Raw genomic sequence first — 18,598 nt, 5'->3', positions numbered from 1 at the left:
GGATCTGTTTGTTCATTGCAATAGGTATGGCTTAAGATGACTTATAATATCTCTCTTGATGTGTAGAAAGCACCACCAGAAGTAGCACTGCAGGCACAGCTACATGACTGGTACCAGCATGAGTTAATCGGTCTAGCCGCTTACAAGCAATTGCTTGTGTGCTCTAAGAGTTGTTCACCCTGTCTGACATCAGACGTGACTGTTCAAATATGAACTGGATTATAATGACCAGTTACTCAAGAACCACGGTCTTCAAACCAACTCTGCCTAGAGTGGCCTGCTTTAAACCTGCCTGATATAATCACAAGATTTTTTTGTGTGGCCCAAGAGTCTATATACGGTGTTTTGTGACTGTTAGTATTGTTCCTGATCTCATTCCTGCTGGGAGCATGTGTTCAGAGAACCTGGTCAGCACTACCCTTCGATATCGCTCTTTCCAAAACACTGAGTTTCTCATTTTACCATCCACATGGCAACAGCTTCCCAGATCCCAAAGATACTAGAGGCTGTTTATTCAGACAGCAACAATCTTCACCTTCGAATCACCATCCACTTGACTGGGAATTAGAACTTCTGGCAATGAATTAAGACCAAAACAAAGACCAAGAGTATTCTTCTCTCTCTCTTGATGAAGAGGTGAGAGTCCATGAGTCCCTCCAAATTCTCCCAGTCTGAACTTCGGGAAGCGTCCGTAGTACCTAAAGAACTGTTTAGGTACCATCATCCAAATGCAGTTGGAAGCAGGAGGAAAATTCATCTCCAGAAGTGTCAGAAACTCAACATCCTTATCAGACTTTCCATCTACTGACACCTGAAATGTGTCATTGCCCCCCATAGCCGAAGGAACTGAAGACAACCTTGGGAGAGCAACTCCCTAATGACAACGCTTTCCTTGCACTACTCCAAGCAGAGCTGTAATCTAAAGTTACAAAGGAGACCTATACTTGAGGCTGAGATGTAGAACAGGTGCTGTACTCCCAGCACAGCTTCTCACCCCTCCTCAGCGACAGCAGGTCCCACCTGGCACTGACAAACTACCAGTCAGATTTTGACAATCATTTATGTCAGCAACAAAATAGTGAGGAGAAAATTTAAAAAAAGTTACTGTCAGAAACGGTGCTGTTGTTGCAACAGGGTCTGTTGCGCCCAAAGCTGCAGAGGCTACAATTGTACAAAACAACTGACAATAAAAAACAGCAAGCAGAAGTAAAACCAGGGCTTTTGCTCATCTGCTTTTGATTTTTATAATGCTGTTTCATTTAACAAATGAAGTTGAAATGCTTACGGCACTAACTACCTAGTAAATGAACTAAGTATTAATTTGTGGTTTTATTACTCAGCAGACCTATTTTCATAAAGCCATTTTTTCTTAGGACACAGCTTGCTCTGCAGCAGCTGGTTTCTATTACAAGCCACTCAGATTCCTTTGCCTCCAATTTTCAAAAGTGCCCACTAGCCTGAAATATTTGGAAGTGATAGCAAATTGCAGCGGGAGCTCAGTAGCGCTATACCTTGAACCTCTCCCCAGTCCTCTAATCCTAACACGTGGAGCAGCAAAGCCATGAGTTCCTCCCTGCCTCTCTCACCATGAGCCAAGCTCTGACCTGTGCAACCCAAGTCCCCCTGATCCACCTGGCCTCCTGACCCCGCAACATTTCATGAAACCTATGAAGGAATCATTAAGCACGACGTGAACCCAGCACTAAGGTTCCCACAAGGTGGGGGAAGAAGGTGGATTGGCCCATGCTCCAAAGCCTCTACACGACTTTAAGACAGACATAGGTAAGAGGGTAGCATGGGGTTTGGGGAGCTCCTCTGGCTGAAAACAGGAGATTGGAGTGAGCCAGGCAGCCCTGGTGAGACCGGGGCAATCTGTGAGCGTGCCTTGAGCTAGGATTTCAAGTGCTGGGAGGAAATCCTGCTGCTGTAAACACAAGCTCAAGCAGTCTGGTGGGGTTTTAGTCTTGCATGTGGAAATTCTCCCCAGCTCAAATTTGAACATCGTTTTGTGAGCCTAGGATGTCTTATAATCAAAATAAAAAGATTTTTTAGAACAGTAGTTTTTTGGTAAGTATAGAAGGCAGCAGCACTCCTCCCCTCTCCAGCATATGTGAGCCAAGGCCACATACTGCTCTCAAAGGCACTTAGGTAGTTTATCTGCTCTTATGCCATGTTTTTAACATACATTTACACTGTGTTTTTTAAGTAGCTTTCTGAAGGGCTGCCCAATGTCCCTTTCGGATACGCGTGCACTCGCAACTTGACACACTTCTATAAGAGCTCCTGGCAGCTGTACTTGTCACAACGAGCTTGGGAAACAGCTTATGTTACACTAAATAACCACGTGCTCTGAGTGATACCAGGGCAAGTGGAGATCGCAAGGTGAAGCCAAAGGTGGGGGCAGCCCCTCTGCCCTCGCTTTGCCTGTGCATCTCTGCCCACCGACCGCACCAGACCTTTCACTTGAGCAACTTGGACGCAGAACCATCCCACCTTTCCTGCTGCATTTCGATTTCTGATGAGAAATCACAGAGTCCAACCAAAGCTAGGGGAAGACAGCATCTCCCTCAGTCCCACAGCTGCACCAGGGGCAGAAGGAAAAGGAAATACAAGTGATGTCAGGAGGCTGAAAGTCGCAAGGCTGTCAGGATTTAGTCCTGTGGTCATAGAATCATAGAATAACCAGGTTGGAAGAGACCCACCAGGTCATCGAGTCCAACCATTCAAAAACCCGGGTCGCAAGAATGGGAATCTTGCATGATACCACTACACTGGTCCTCACCCAGCAAAGCACTTAAGTGTTAATAAGTGTTTAAAGTCAGTCAAGCAATGAAGGACAATACGAAGCTGAAGCCTAAAACACACTGGGGTATGTTTATTCTGCTTCAAATGCCTTCTTACAACCCTCTCTGCATCTTGAGAAACGGTGGCAACACTTCATGACAAGGCGCTGCTTTTTCTTTTGGACAAACCACACTGAGCCATGAGAAAGTTAAAAATTCACCCATTTAAAGTATCATCCTTGACAAGGTCTTCGTTGCTACCACAACGAACGTGGTAGTTCTCACTTGGAAGCTCAATTTCAGCGTTTCTGCCTACTCCGACAAATACTCTTGCACTTAAGTCACATGCTGAAGAAACCCTTCACATGTTCAGACACTGTGGGGTTTTATTAAGGAAAAAAAAAAAAAAAAGCTGAGACTTTGGAAAGCAATGGTGAGATCTGTCTGTGGTTCTCCGCTCCTATTCCCACCCTTTGGAAAACAATGACTAAGTCAAGTAACTTCATGGACTTCTGTGGGCAGTCTGCTTGATAAAATAATATCTTACTTTGTGGGTTCATTTCATGTGGAGAAACATTTCAAGTATGTCGGTGTGGTGACAAAGTCGAAAGGCATTCTTGTTTGGAGGATAGTTGAGAACAGAAGAAAAAAGGCTCTTTGCTTTGGATTTTAGGCTGCTATGAAGACTTCATATAAAAAAGAAAAAAACACCGTTCATACAGACATCCCTGTGAAACTCTACTGACACCCAGAGCGTCACAACTGATCGCTGTGGGATGTGAGATGCTTCAGAGTGCATTTTATTTTAATTAACTGGATGTAAGACAGCCTGAGCAAGGAGTGTTAAAATGTGCCAAGCAGGAAAACACTAGATCCTATAGAAAATGAGACTATGGAGGTGAACTGGTGGGTTAGTGGCACCGCTACATCCTTGTGAAGCACAGGCACCCCTACCTATGTGGCACACTGCACACTGAGAACCTCCTGCACAGCCCTGCAGTCTGCACAACATCTTTAAAGATCCAACGCACATTGGATGGTGGCTATAAATAAACCGTTTCTCTCTGAAGATCAATTTAACTTATGGCCCATTCCTATTTTGTTTTTTTTCCCATTTCTTGAGCCATACAAGCACACGGCGTACAGCTCTACGGCGGCTGCAGACCGTCAATGCTCTCCTGACAGCAGCAAGCAATAGAATCACAGAATCACCAGGTTGGAAGAGACCCATCGGATCATCGAGTCCAACCATTCCCATCAATCACTAAACCATGCCCCTCAGCACCTCGTCCACCCGTCCCTTAAACCCCTCCAGGGAAGGTGAATCAACCCCCTCCCTGGGCAGCCTCTGCCAGTGCCCAATGACCCTTTCTGTGAAAAAATTTTTCCTAATGTTCAGTCTAAACTTCCCCTAATAATAAAAACATGCCAGGCAGGTTGTTCCCACCCTTGAGCTGGGACAGCTCAGGCCGTGTTTACTCATACACCGAGAAAGCCCTTGTGTCCTCTTACAATCTAAGAAAGTTGTTGCAAAGCTCAACTCAACCCAATATCAACTTTAAATACATGAATAAATCAGATGAAGGAACCAATTAGTGCTGTTCAGTGTTATCTAAACCCACGTATCCATTGCTTAAGCGCATCGGTGTTTACGTAGTCCTTGGTTTAACTCCCAGGTTAAGCCTACTCAAGGGTTAAACCTACTCGCAGGAGTAGCTTTGCTAAGGTGACAGTTCAGCTGGTGTAAACCTGATGTAAATGCTCCTCGATTCTCTGCTGAAAATGACATTGCTGTGCTTTTCCAATTCAAATGAAATGTATTTGATAAGATAACAAATGCCTGGCAAAGGACATTTAAGTTATGTAAAGGAAAGAAGAGGAGGGGAAAAATCTTGTATAAACAGCAAAACAATACAGCTTTATCTAATCTCAGCAACTTATTGCTGCTTGTCTGTGTGTGTGTGTTTTACTGACAAAATAAAATAAATTGAATCAGCTCACACACGATAACATGCTCTTTCCTACCTCATACTAATTGCTTGGCTAATTGATGTTTGTTGAACTTTCTCCATTTCATTGAGTGATTAGGTACAAAGCTAACAGTTGACATCTGTAGGCGCTTAACTGGCGTCTGTAATTACTGTTAATGTTAAATAATTGTTAGTTAATTGGAGTGGTAACTGACTGAATGGAATCCAGATTGTGAAGCAAAAAGAGACCTAGTTAAATAAACATACATTTTCAGAGAAAACAACATTTTATTACAAGGGAGAGACTAACAGCAGGCCAAATATGGGAGGTCTGCAGGATGCTCTGTTTTTGAAATCTCACGCCAGATGCCAGTGTGGACTTGGCTATCTGCAGGTATGGCAGGTCAGGATCTCTGTCATCAGAACACTCCTGTCCCAAGAATTTTTCCATCTTATTCTGAACCGATTATCACAATGTTATTTTACAACCCAATGTCGATAAGTCCCTTCTGAGAAAATCAAATACAGTCTAATCTATAAAACAAATACTCTCTCCAAAATAGACACAATTATGTGTTAATAAATATTGCTGTTTCGCTCACCCAGACTGGGGAGTTTCACTTCACTAAAATCAACAGCCTTACGCGAACTCTTAGGGGGACACATCACCAACTGACACCAAAGGGCATTTGATTCCAGTCCAAATGAGCAAGGATGCCCAGCACAATGCTTTCAACTGTCTCCCTCCCACTATTTTAGCCAAGAAAAGCCAGTGCTACAGGTGCTCATACCATGCTAGCTGGTTTGAGTTGCTAACTTAAAAATTACCAGTGAAGCCTTAGAACATTCCCGTTTTATAAGACTGTAAGTTGTAGGATTTAGGATCTGAAAAGTTTGGGAAGGGGCTTGGACTTCACCTGTCCCTCTGGGCACATTGGGTACATGCCACTAACCAGAGCAGCTATGGGATCTCCCAGCAACCCTGCCTGACTGCCGTGTCCCAGTCAAAAATCCTCCAGCATGTAAAGGAGGAGGAGGCACAGGAAGGGTATGGATGGAGCGGTTTGTGTTCAGGAGACGTAGCCACCAGGGGAAGTTGTGGAACACATTCCTTGCTCAGATAAAGCCTTCACGACACAGATAACTGCCTTGCTCTTTTATGTACCAGAACAAAAGACCATCTCAAGACATATATTGACTTTTTTGTCTGTCTGACTTGGAAGTTAAGAGTAAAGCGATGCACCAGTTCTTCTAATCTAACTCGCAGGTACAAGAAACCTGAGGTCCCCAAAACCAGAGGCTTTTTTCCAGTGCTCAGTCTCTCACTAACGAGACGCTGAACTTTCACGTGGAAAATACTGAAAAGCCATTTGAAACCCACAAAACACAGGGAAACCAAGTGATCCAACACCAGTCGCAAAGTCTCCACTGGAAGGCAAGGAGACACCACCACCAGGGCATCACTTTGGGAGGGTGAGCCATCATAACGACCACAAAAAAAAGAAATCTGCAGAACTGCTTGTATGATTCAGCAGTCCTTGTGGCTTGCTGGCCAATGAGTTGGTTTCATGCAGTGCTGGGATTGCTCTGGAGCCCCAAAAACCAAGCTAAGAAGCAGCACTTCAGCGAGGAGAAAAGAGGTAGCACGGAGAACCAACATATGCAGACAGCAGCCCTCAGTGGAGAACATTCACCTCACGAGTGAGGATGCTAGGCAGCTTCCTACAGCCCCTTGGAAGGGAGGGAGGCAGCAGCAATCAGTTGTCTGGCACACTGACCACATTAATATTGCACACGTGCCATCTATAGGGTAGCGGATCCACTTATATTCAACATGACAGGCTGTGGGGATGGTTTACTTAGAGTGAGTGGGAGCACTTCTCCACAGCCAAAGACCTCCCGTCAATGGGATCAGCAGAGAAGTATTTGCCAACTTAAGCTCCCTACTTGTTTACCGAAACAGATGCTGAAGAGGATCCTCAAGACATGATTCACCACAGACAGACGAGGGCAGAGACAACACCACGCCTGTTTTTCTAGGGAAGGATATTGCCATAGAACCATCTAAAAAGCCAGGGCTTGATCTGACCGGTATTTCAACCACCAGCGAGGACTAGCAACCCAGACGCCTTGATCTGCCTCCAGCTGAGAATATAAATATTTCCCTGACAGCTGGTGGTGCCACAAAGCAGAAGGATTCATAAAGTTTACATGAACATCCTGTAAACAATTTGAACATAAAAAGCTGTAACAGCCCAATTGTGTTTCTGATCAAAGGCAAACTTCAATATACAGCACAAATGAAAACTTCACCACTTTGGGACTCATTTCTCCCTCCAGGAAAAGCTGTTTTCCAAGGGTACGTAGGAGGGAGTTAACATAAACGAAACACACAGTAGTAGTAGGAGCTGCCTGCTCTACAGCTTCAGATGTGTCTATTTAAATTATTAAGAGATAATGGAATTTAATTACACTGGAAAGTCACGTTAGAAAAATTCATGAACAACGCCTGTACTTTGGCCATGATTAATGGTGCTGTGTTTGACGCTCTCAGAGTGTAAATGTTCTTCTGAAGACTTAAAGACTATAAGCAGCGATTCCAAACTGGAAGGTCCAGCCTGCAGGGAGGGAGGGGGCAGACGGGGAGCTGCAGGAGGGTGAGGTGCTCCTCTTCTACCCCTTGTCCACCTCCTTCATTTAGATGGCAACAGCCCCTTTTTCAAGCATTACTAAGAGCCCAGGAGCTCTAAGGTGTTTACTTCCCAGCGCACCCGCCCCGATTTCCATGGGAATCATTTCTCTAGATAATTTCAAGCATCACAAGGTAAGCATTCCTGCCCGAGGGCTGGAGCGCAGGGCTCTGATTCACGACCAGGGACAACTCATTTCACTGGCAGCAGTGGCAATTCCTGCCCTGGGGACCAAGCCACGTCCCTCCCAAACTCCCAGCCCTGCTGCAGACACAGCACAGAGCTGGGGATCTCCAGAAGCAGTGGGAGCACAGAGCTGACGTGGGACCCACGCAGCCATCTCCAGTGCAACATCGCTCGGCTATGACATGTGTCCCAGCCCCGAGGGGCCCCAACATCCACCCTCAAAACTCAAAGGATCCTTCTCGATATGGGAATGCATCTTCCCAGGAGCTCTAAGGGCAGCAAACTCCTAAGTGGAAGCTGAGAGACTTCTGCTCAAGGGAGTTCACCCCCATCGTCAAGGAAGGCTTTGGAGAAGAATTTCACTTTGCCCTTGATTTTTTAATATTCCTGAGGAAGGGACTGTTCTACATCACACATCCATACTAATCTATCGCACTCAGAGTTCAATTTCACCTTCAGCCTTGAAGTCCACAACTAAGTGACACAAATGGGACAAAATATATATACAAGACCTAAAACGCTCGAGGATTTCTACCTGCTTTGTAGATACATCATTCCTCTAATTTCTGCTACCTCAGCTATAAAAAATTCTGCAAAACTCAACCGGCAAGAAAAATATATGCATGTAAGACATGGGTGGCCGCGGGCCATGGGAGAGGAATGGGTCTGGACAGGGAGGGATGCACACTTGTCAGTCTGCCGAGCCCTCCCAGCCTGGTCCATCAGCCAGAAGCTTTGAAGGTTTCATCATGACTTACCCAATGCAAATCTGACCTTTCTTTCGAGTTCCTTTTATTGCTTTTGGCAAAAGCAGCCGTGGACAACACAGGGGGCGAAGAACTGGCTTGGAAGTAAACAGACTGAATTGCTGAGAGAACTTGAACTTGGAATACATCAAACTGACAGCACCCAGGCAGTCAGCAGCCATCCCCAGGGCAGACACTTAGGGAAGGCAACTGCCTCCCAACAACCCTGCACCTGGCTACAAGCAATTATTGACATTATCTCCAAACAGGGGAGCTTTATTGAGGCGCTTTCCCTGATATTTAGCAGTTTGAATGCTAATCCCTTTAATAAAACTGTCCCCTATGCTTTTGCTGCCCTCTTTCCCCTTAATCTCTTTCTCCCCAGCGGGAAAACAAAAAAGGGTAAGAGAAAAAAAAATACCAGTCAGCCTAGTTTGGCCGCACCTGGATTTGCATTGATTCTTCCCTTGTCATTCATGTTACCAACAGGAATTAGCATATGGCTTTAAGAGGAAACTCAGGAGGAAAAAAGAAAGACACCATTTTGATGGAAATAAGGGGCAAAGAAATAATCTACCGTCAACTAGAAAGCTTATTTGTGTATGGTTTCCCAAGCAAAGCTTCGAAAAGCCCATGTTGATTTTAGGCTACACAAAGAAACCCTAATCCTTTCAAGGGAACTAAATCACCAAAGAAAAGTAGCTTGGAAGAAAAGGCTCCCTGTCAAGCATGGGTATTCACAACCAAATAGATGCCACGAATCAAGCTTGAATCAAGCTCGGGTAAGTAAACAAAAATAAGAATGTGGGAAATGTGTTTGAGTCACAAAAAAAAAAAAAAAAGGAAGAGGAAGAGGGGCTTCTCTGTATCCATCACCTCCGGGGAGGAGAGCCCCTCACCCTGGTTACGCCAGTGCCAGGAATGTGGATTCACCCTGGCTTCTCCTCCTCTCCACACTGGCCCAGCCCCAAGAAAGGGCTGCTCAAATGCCAAAGCTTTTTTACAGTGAATTAGCAAAATAAAGCTGCAGTCACATGTAGTTTGGGGGCCTTGGGTCACTCCAAACACACACCCCTTCCCTCCTAGTTGTCTGTGCCGCCTGCTCCAGGGGGAACCTGCAGATGCAAATCTAAGGATAGATAAGCTTGCCAGCTGAGATAACCTACTTAGACCACAAGAATAATCCATCCAGATCATATTCCAAAGGACGCTAATACGTGAGAAACAGGAATATGGATCCATAACACAATTAAATATACGTATAATTCAATATGCAGCGCAGGATTCAGAAGCAATGGTGTATCAGCATGGGAATCCCAACGTAGGGGTCACACGCCATGTCCATTACAGCTTTGTGGAATTAAAATACCCAGGAAGACACTGTAATGACCCACTGGAGTAACAAACCCAATCCCAGCGAGAAGCACACAAGGCAAACACTGAATAAAATCCACTCCTGGTCAACAAAAAAAGACCTAAACTTCAAATTAATCAAATGTGTCTTTTCTACTGCAAACTGACTCAAATGTTTCAAAACGCAGTAAGTTAAAATACCAGATAGAAGCACAGCCTTTTACTAAGCAGTTACACACTCTCATTGAGAAACAGGACAGTAGGTGAAAAACAGATGTGTTTCAAAGGCTTTGAATTATACTTGCTGGCATAACTCATGCCTAGAGCTGCTCCCTCTACCCTCCTCGCAAAAACACAATGCAAACTAAAAATACAAATTAAAAATAAAAAAAAGCCCTAAAGCCTACAGTCTTTCTAATAACGCCGCTGCAGGACAGCAGCTCTGCACAGAAGCTCACTGGCACTGATTTAGGGTGAGTTTTCCCTTAATGTACTGTTATATCATTAGCCGCTCTCTCTTTGGATTGCTGTTTGGAAGAAATTAATGGGATACTGAATATTTAAATGTGGCCCTCTATATCATTTATTAACTCTACAGAAAGCACACAGCACAGTAAGCCATGGTTTATGACTATTATCCTGTGAATACGAAACGTTGGCTGGTTATTACTGTCAGCAGTGCAAATTGGCTATTCATAATTCCACGTCTATCATGTAGCTGATGAGTAACAATCAAGTTAAAACATTTTGAAAACTCTTACAGTTATTTAAATGAGCTTAAATTAAAGTCATTTGTAAAATAAACTATTCCCTAATATTGTTATTTAAATTAATTCTGACCTGGCAGGCAATGCATTATTTAAAGCCTTTATTTTATATTGCTTAAGCAAAGCAATTACCAAGCATACAGAACACGTCTGAAACCAAGAGAAACATAAAAAGCACTAACAAGCTGATTGCGACATTTCTGCGAGACAAGTTACATTTCACCTCCCATTGAAATTGCCATGAAAAGAAATGTGTTGAGGGGGGAAAAAAAAAATATATGTTTGCGATACGAATCGCAGTCTTACCTTTATTTGTAACCGCGTTGAACAGTTTTTCAGAGCTGGCATCAGATGCCTGAAAGAGCAATATAAAAAAAATAATGTTACGTTTTCTACGAGTGATAGATTTCAAAAGGCATGGCGGTGCATTTATCCACATGCACACACATATTATGTATATTTTAGAGACACAAATCAGGTGACAAAACCCAAGGAGAGCGAAGAGCTGGAGCCTCCCAAGCCGTGTCCATGAGGTGGTGCTGTTAGGCTGCGCTGCACCGCCCTGCAGTGCAGATGCTCATTCGGAAAGACTCTATTTCATACAGAAAGAAATGAGGTTTTATTCAACATATTACCTGCCCAGAAACTATATTTTTGTGCTGTCGTTACCCAGCGCATTCCAACATCGATTTTGCAATGGAGAAGAGTCACAGTTTCGGGAATTGTGCAGAATGGCGCATTTCTTCATTCATTTTTAAAGTGTTTTTTTGGAAACCCTCGCTGTACCAACAATTTCTACTGTCTTATGCCAATAACTTGGTTCATTAATTTTATAAATATCTGCTACGTATTCTCTGAAAGAGTACATTAATATCTGTATGTATCTCCATACAAGACTCGCCTTCATCAGAATTCTTGACACCACGCTTTGTATAAACTAATAATCCATTTCATTTTTCATCAAGCCGTCTTCATCCGTGGGAGGTTTTCTTCCTCCTAATAGTGTGATAGCACCTTATCTGCCACTGCTGTTTATATCGGAGCACGCCACTTAATCTTTCCGCCTATTGTTAAAAAGCTTCGCTTAACTCAAACACAAAAACGTTGAGCTCCCCCTCTTAGAAACTAGAATAGCAAGAAAGCAGCCGGGGGAAGGTAACACTGCAAATGTTGGTTTTACAAACATCCTGAGCCCCAGAGCAGAGAGCGTTGGATTAATGCATCTGTGTAGAGCTGTGTTTGGGCACACACGCGTGTAACACACACAGACACGCAGCTGAAGCTCCAACTCAAACCACCTACGCGCTCACAAAATACAGAGCTGTTCAATTTTGAACTGTAGCTTGGATCCAGCCCCACGGAGACAGTCTGCTGTTCGAAAATACAGAGGAAGAAATGTGCTCAGGAACGAGACAGTGCGAACGGGGAAAATGCAACGCTCGAGAAAGATTGTAGTCTTCCCTTACAAACTGTTTCCTCACCGGATTCAGGAAAAATAATTAAAACCACTGCCTGTTTGGAGAGCAGGCTGTGTTTTTCTTGCTGAAGGGAAGGAATTTCTCAATTCGAAATCAGATAAAAGCCCTCAGAAAGGCAACATATGTTAGGGACTCGACTGCACCAAAAACTTCAGTGTGAAATTACCTATAAGTAGATACAATTCAGGCTGCATATCTTAGTGTAGTAATACACTGAAATAATTTGCTTGCCCTCAAGTTAGCAACACACAAGATTTCTATGATTAATTATTAAAAATAGCTGTATTCTTTCTCAGACTTCCAGACAGATTTTACTAGATTACCGTTGGCTTATTTAAAAGCTGAGCTGGTGTATTTCTTCTCGATTAAATGCCTTGTAAACACTGGATTTATTACCCAATGATGGATTTATTATTCAGCGACAACTTTCTCTAAATTAATGAAAATACGCGAATAATGCACAAATTGAAGAGATCAAGAAGGCCACGTGCTTTAAAGAGCAGCCCAATATTAGTCCAACAAATTGAGAGACGCTCAATGCTTTCAGAACCTTGCCAGCCTGCTCTCTGATTAAAAATAATAACCTTTCCCAGTGAATTTCATCTGCTTTCTTCTTACAGCTTCAGCTACTACTTTATTTTATGGTTTTGAGACGGAGCAGCGTAGGGAAGCTACGAGTTTCCTAATCCCTTGATTTTTCCAAACACTGGAAAGAGGAAAACATTTCTTGCAGAAGTTGGCTCTCACGCCAAGCGTAAACCAACTGGTTGTTTTTAAGCTACGGTTTTTCAGGCAAAAGAAACCTTTTTCCATGCTGTGGCACAAACCAGCCAGGAACACTGCTGTGACTCCTGGATGTGGCACTTTTGGACATAACGTGGTGCGCAACACACCCTGCCCGAGAACCTCTCGTGAGCAACCTGGGGGACGGTTACGCATATAAAAAAGGAATAATTTCACAAAGACAGAGCTTCTCCGAGAGCGAGTCTCACTTCGTGTTACTGACCATGCACAGCTGAACCGCACAGCGACTGGAAAAATCCCCTTTCCATCGAAACCACCCAAACCCATCGCACCGGCTCGGACGGCGAGATGGAACTCAGCCTGTTTCATGGCTTCAGAATTTTTTGAACTTGCATTTTCAGAATTTTTTCAGGGTTTTGAACGCACAACAGCATCCGGGGTGACACACCAGCACCTCGGCGTGGCACACGGGCAGACGCTGGTGCCCACAGCGCGGTTCTCCCGGAGCCTGGCAGGCACAGCACCCGGTGGGACACGAAGCCAGGGAACCCGAGAGCCCCAACAGACCAGCAGAGGGGTGCAGGGCTCGGGAAGAGGGGTGCAGAGCTGGGCAGAGGGGTGCAGGGCTCGGAAAGAGGGGTGTAGGGCTCGGAAAGAGGGGTGCAGGGCTCGGGAAGAGGGGTGCAGGGCTCGGGAAGAGGGGTGCAAAGCCTGAACCTCGCTCCGCTCGGCCCCGCGCCCCCGGGATGCTCTCGCAGCAGGGTTAGCCCCATCACACGGGACGAGTACAACCGCCTCCCCGCTCCCCTTTCTCCCGACCATTCCAGCCCCCTCGGGCAGCCGATGGGGAGCCGGGACCCACTTGAGCCCCTTTTCCTCACAAACCCCCTTCGCCCAGCGCGGCGGATCCTTTTCAACGCGAAACGGCACAACCAGGCGGTCGCTAAAACCCACACGGAACAAACCGATCCGAAGCGCCTTCCCTCGCTCAGGAAGGCGCTTGTCATCCCGCTGGATGCAGGACTGGAACGTTTTCCGTCCACAGCAGCGCCTCGGCTCGTCCCCGGCACCTGCCCTCCCGGCTCAGCATCCCCAACCCCATCCCAGCCGGTGCGGGGCTCAGCATCCCCAACACCCCCTCTCCCCTCGCTCTCCCACCGCCCTGGCCGGTCCCGGTGCGGGGCTCAGCATCCCGAACCCCATCCCCACTGATCCCTGCGGGGCTTAGCGGCTCAAATCCACCCCTACCGGTCCCGGTGCGGGGCTCAGCAGCCCGAACCCCCTTCTCTCCAGTCCCAGTGAGGGGCTCAGCATCTCAAATCCATCCCCACCGGTCCCAGTGAGGGGCTCAGCATCCCGAACCCCCTCTTCTCTGTCTCCCACAGCCCCGGCCGGTCCCAGTGTGGGGCTCAGCATCCCGAACCCCATCCCCAGCGGCCCCGGCGCGGGGCTCAGCAGCTCGAATCCACCCCTGCTGGCCCCGCTGCGGGTCTCAGCATCCCGAACCCCCTTCTCTCCAGTCCCAGTGAGCGGCTCAGCGTCTCAAATCCATCCCCACCGGTCTCACTGTGGGGCTCAGCATCCCGAACCCCATCCCCAGCGGTCCCGGCGCGGGGCTCAGCAGCTCGAATCCACCCCTGCTGGCCCCGCTGCGGGTCTCAGCATCCCGAACGCCCTCTCCCCGCTCCCCCCAGCCGACCCCGGTGCGGGGCTCCCCCCCGGCCGTACCTGCTGGCCGCGCGGGGCTCATGGCGACGCCCGGAGAGGCTGCGGGAGCGCCCGGCAACTCCGACTTCCAGCGCGTTTCTCAAAGTCCCGCAGCCGAAGCCCAACTAATCCTTTCGGGGACAACTCCGGGGCGCGGGCGCGGGGGCGGCCCGGCGTCCATCCTTCCCGAGCCCTTCCCTGCCCGGCTCCCCGCTGGGTGGCTGGTTTCCTCGGGAGGAGAGCGAGGAGCCGCGGGGACCGCGAGCGAGCGGCGGCCGCTACGGGAGCAGCAGGACAAAGAAAACCATGTGCGGCGGCAACTCCGGGTGCGGGGCGGCCCCTCCTGCCCACGCACCTCCCTCCTGCGGGTGCCTGCTGCTTTCCTGGGTTTTTTTTTCCTCCTTTTTGGAGGTTTTTTGGTTTTTTTTTTTAAGGGGGACGATTGTTTGTTTGTTTAAAAAGTCATGCCCGTCCTCTGCCGAGACAAAGCGGGCTCCCGCCGGGGCAGCGTCCCTCCCGCCGTCCTGGTGGGTTCCATCGGGGGTTCTTCCAGCCCCGCTGTCTCCGAAAGCACCTCGAGAAGGCTGTAATCCCCGCGGAGAGCCGGGGGGGGTGGCCGCTCCGCCCGTCCCCGCTCCGCTCCGCACTGCGCGGAGCAGCCAGCGCCGCTCCCCGCCCCGCCGGCCCCGCCCCCGCCCCGCCCGGGGGGAGGGGATGGGGACACGCACACGGAGCCCCCCTGCCCCGCATACACAGACCCCCCTGGCCCCCACACCGACCCTTCTGCCCCGCAAACCCACCCTTCTACCCCGCACATTGACCCTTCTGCCCCGCAAACCCACCCTTCTGCCCCGCACATTGACCCTTCTGCCCCTCAAACCGACCCCTCTGCCCCGCACATTGACCCTTCTGCCCCGCAAACAGACCCCCCGCCCCGCAAACCCACCCTTCTACCCCACACATTGACCCTCCTGCCCCACACACCCACCCTTCTGCCCCGCACACCCACCCTTCTGCCCCTCAAACCGACCCCTCTGCCCCGCACATTGACCCTTCTGCCCCGCAAACAGACCCCCCGCCCCGCAAACCCACCCTTCTACCCCACACATTGACCCTCCTGCCCCGCACACCCACCCTTCTGCCCCGCACACCCACCCTTCTGCCCCGCACATTGACCCTTCTGCCCCTCAAACCGACCCTTCTGCCCCGCACATGGACCCTTCTGGCCCGCAAACAGACCCCCAGCCCCGCAAACCCACCCTTCTGCCCCGCACACCCACCCTTCTGCCCCGCAAACCCACCCTTCTGGCTCGCAAACCGACTCCTCTGCCCCGCACATTGACCCTTCTGCCCCGCAAACCGACCCTTCTGGCCCGCAAACAGACCCCCTGCCCCGCAAATCCACCCTTCTGCCCCCCACACCCACCCTTCTGCCCCTCAAACCGACCCTTCTGCCCCGCACATTGCCCCTTCTGGCCCTCAAACAGACCCCCTGCCCCACAAACCCACCCTTCTGCCCCACAAACCGACCCTTCTACCCCGCGAACCCACCCTTCTGCCCCGCAAACCGACTGTTCTGCCCTGCACACGGACCCTCCTGCCCCGCACATCGACTCTCCTGCCCCGCACACCAACCCCATCCCCGCACAAAACCCTCCCCTGCCCTGCAAACCCACCCCCCTGCCCCGCACACCGACCCCCCTGCCCCTCACACTGACCCCATCCCTGCACACCCACCCTCCTGCCCCGCACATCACGCCATCCAAACTATCGTATTGCATTTAGCAGAGTTTGTGATAGACATTGCATTTCTTTTTTTTTTTAACAGGACCCCTCCCACCTCTCCTCGGCTTAGAATCACAGAATTGTTCAGGGTGGAAAAGACTGCTGAAGACCATCCTCTCCAACTCTCGACCCGCCACAACCATGCCTACCAAGCCAGGTCCCCAAGTGCCACGTCTTCATGGTTTTTGAACACCTTCAACATCATCCAGTCCAATCACCAGCCCAACACCACCGTGCCTACCAAGCCAGGTCCCCAAGTGCCACATCTATGTGGCTTATGAACGTCTTTAAGATCATTAAGTCCAACACAACACCACTGTGCCTACTAAACCACATCTCGAAGTGCCACATCTACATGGTTTTGAATGCTTCCGGGGATGGTGACTCCACCACTTCCCTGGGCAGCCTCTGCCAGCGCTTCACCGCTCTTTGGGACAAGAATTTTTTCCTAATATCCAGTCTAAACCTCCCCTGGCGCAAGTTGAAGCCATTTCCTCTCATCCCATCTCTTGTTATTTAGGCAAAAAGACCACAAGACCTCATCCAGCACAGAGCCCTCCAGCTGTGCAGAAAGCTCTCATCGCTCTCCAGCTGGTGGGACCTGGCTCCTGAGCTCCCAAAGGCTCGACTCCAGTTCCAGCACCAAGAGTTATCATCAACGGTAATGGATTTCTTAGTCACTGTTGTTTTTTCCTAAGCGTCGTGCACCATTAGGAGTAGCACCCGCAGCAAATAAATGCCCAAGTACCTTATTGTATGAATGATTATTCACTGAAGTGCATTGGTCAGAGCCAAATGATGTCTCCTACAAACCAAGCTGCTGTGAAGATGAGAGCCAGTTATGCTCATTGGCACCATATCCTCATACGTTGAGATGCTTCCTGGGAAATGGAAGGTGCTAAGATAGGTCTTAGAGGCCCGTGGGGCCATGCCCAGGGAGCATTTCCAGATTTCAGATCAATATTGGGCTAAAGTGCTAATGGAATTAGAACTCCAGTGGGCTCCAATGGATTTGAGCTAAATCCTCAGAGATGGGGTTGCCAAACCCTACTCACCTCAACCCCTGCAGCGCAGCTCAGCCTGGAGGAGGGGACGCTGCCAGGGAGAAGACAGGAGATACGGGCACCAACTAGAAACCAAAAGCAGAGCAATGGTGATGGGCACGTGGTTGGCCTCATCTGAACCAGAAGAAGTGTTAAAAACCCAAAATCCAAAGGGAGCTTGGAAAGACACAGGTCATGTTCTGAGCCAGCTCCGGGCAGAGGGACTGCCCTTCTCCCAGCCCTGGGGCACCAAGGTGAGCGCATGGCTTTGAGCAGTCCCCGAGCAACAGCCCAGCACCCTGGCTGCAGCTCCGAAGGCCCTGCCCGCAGCATGTGAGGAGAAGGAGAAAAGCCTGGTCTGAGCTGCCCACACAAGCAGAAGTGCTATACTAGAGTAAAAACACCTACGAAAACTTTCCTACTGATTACTGATGTAGAACTACTGGATTTTATGACAATATTCCTCATGTGTTCCTCATTCCATCCCTGTGTGACCCATTTAAGAACAGTTCTCCTCCTCAGCATGGCTCTTCCAAAGTTCTTTTTTGAGGTACAGTTGCGCCGACTGCAATGGGCTCCACTGGGACAACTGCGTGGGAAGATGCATGATGGGGACAACAAGGATAAACAGGAGACAAACGCATCCGTAACAGCTCCATTTCAGAAAATTAAAATATCATGGCCAACTTCAGATCCTGGTGATATCAATGGAAATAAGAGCTCTTCAAAGCTGTCCATCTTAGCAGGGTTATCCCTAGATTTCGACAACATATCTGAGCATAAGCTTTGGCTGTTGTTTTTTGCATCTCCTACCAAATACGCATTGCAAAGACAATCTTGTGCCTTCAGAGAGGTGGTTGTAACCTCCTCCTCTAGAAACCCAGCAAAGATAGCTTCATGTCTGGCTACTAGAATGAACAGTGGAGAGTGGCCAAAAGCTATTGCAGTCGATGGGCTATTTCACGAGTTCGGCGAAGGAAATGGATGGCTTGAGTGCAGTTTTTGGTCTCCATCAAAAAGAAATTACTAAAGGCATCAAAGCCAGCAGAGTGTTCTCTGCACAATAACCGGAGGAGTCGGGAATGCATGGATGGCGAGACTACCCGGATGAGGAATCGAATGCACAGTATTAAGGTGTGGCAGCTCATATATTCTATGAGCACTTTGGTCAAGACTTTCCACATCTCAACATGGTAAGAACGGGTCTAATTAAAGCCTAGACTCCTTACAAGGCTTTAATTTGATAAATTTAGCCTGGATTAAACCGCGGGCTTGTCTGTACTGGATTTTTCAAACGTTAACCGCATGCCACACCTGAAATCTCAGCATACACAAAATCAGAAATG

At 48.4% G+C, this 18,598-nt stretch overlaps 1 protein-coding gene across 6 annotated transcripts in view; it reads right to left on the bottom strand.

The window, feature by feature from the left end:
* The window catches only part of AUTS2 (activator of transcription and developmental regulator AUTS2), a 767,857-nt gene that overhangs the window by 60,514 nt on the left and 688,745 nt on the right, over nt 1–18,598 (bottom strand). For all 6 annotated transcript variants that reach the window (XM_069874197.1, XM_069874201.1, XM_069874199.1 and 3 more), the window contains one exon: nt 10,802–10,850. In XM_069874197.1, the coding sequence (XP_069730298.1) occupies nt 10,802–10,850 (49 nt within the window). The remainder of the gene's footprint in view (nt 1–10,801; nt 10,851–18,598) is intronic.

The sequence above is a fragment of the Phaenicophaeus curvirostris genome, chromosome 21 (genome assembly GCF_032191515.1).
Source record: "Phaenicophaeus curvirostris isolate KB17595 chromosome 21, BPBGC_Pcur_1.0, whole genome shotgun sequence".
NCBI classification, from domain to species: Eukaryota; Metazoa; Chordata; class Aves; order Cuculiformes; family Cuculidae; genus Phaenicophaeus; species Phaenicophaeus curvirostris.
Note: the sequence above shows the minus strand (reverse complement) of the source record. Positions and strands in the feature narration are given on the sequence as shown.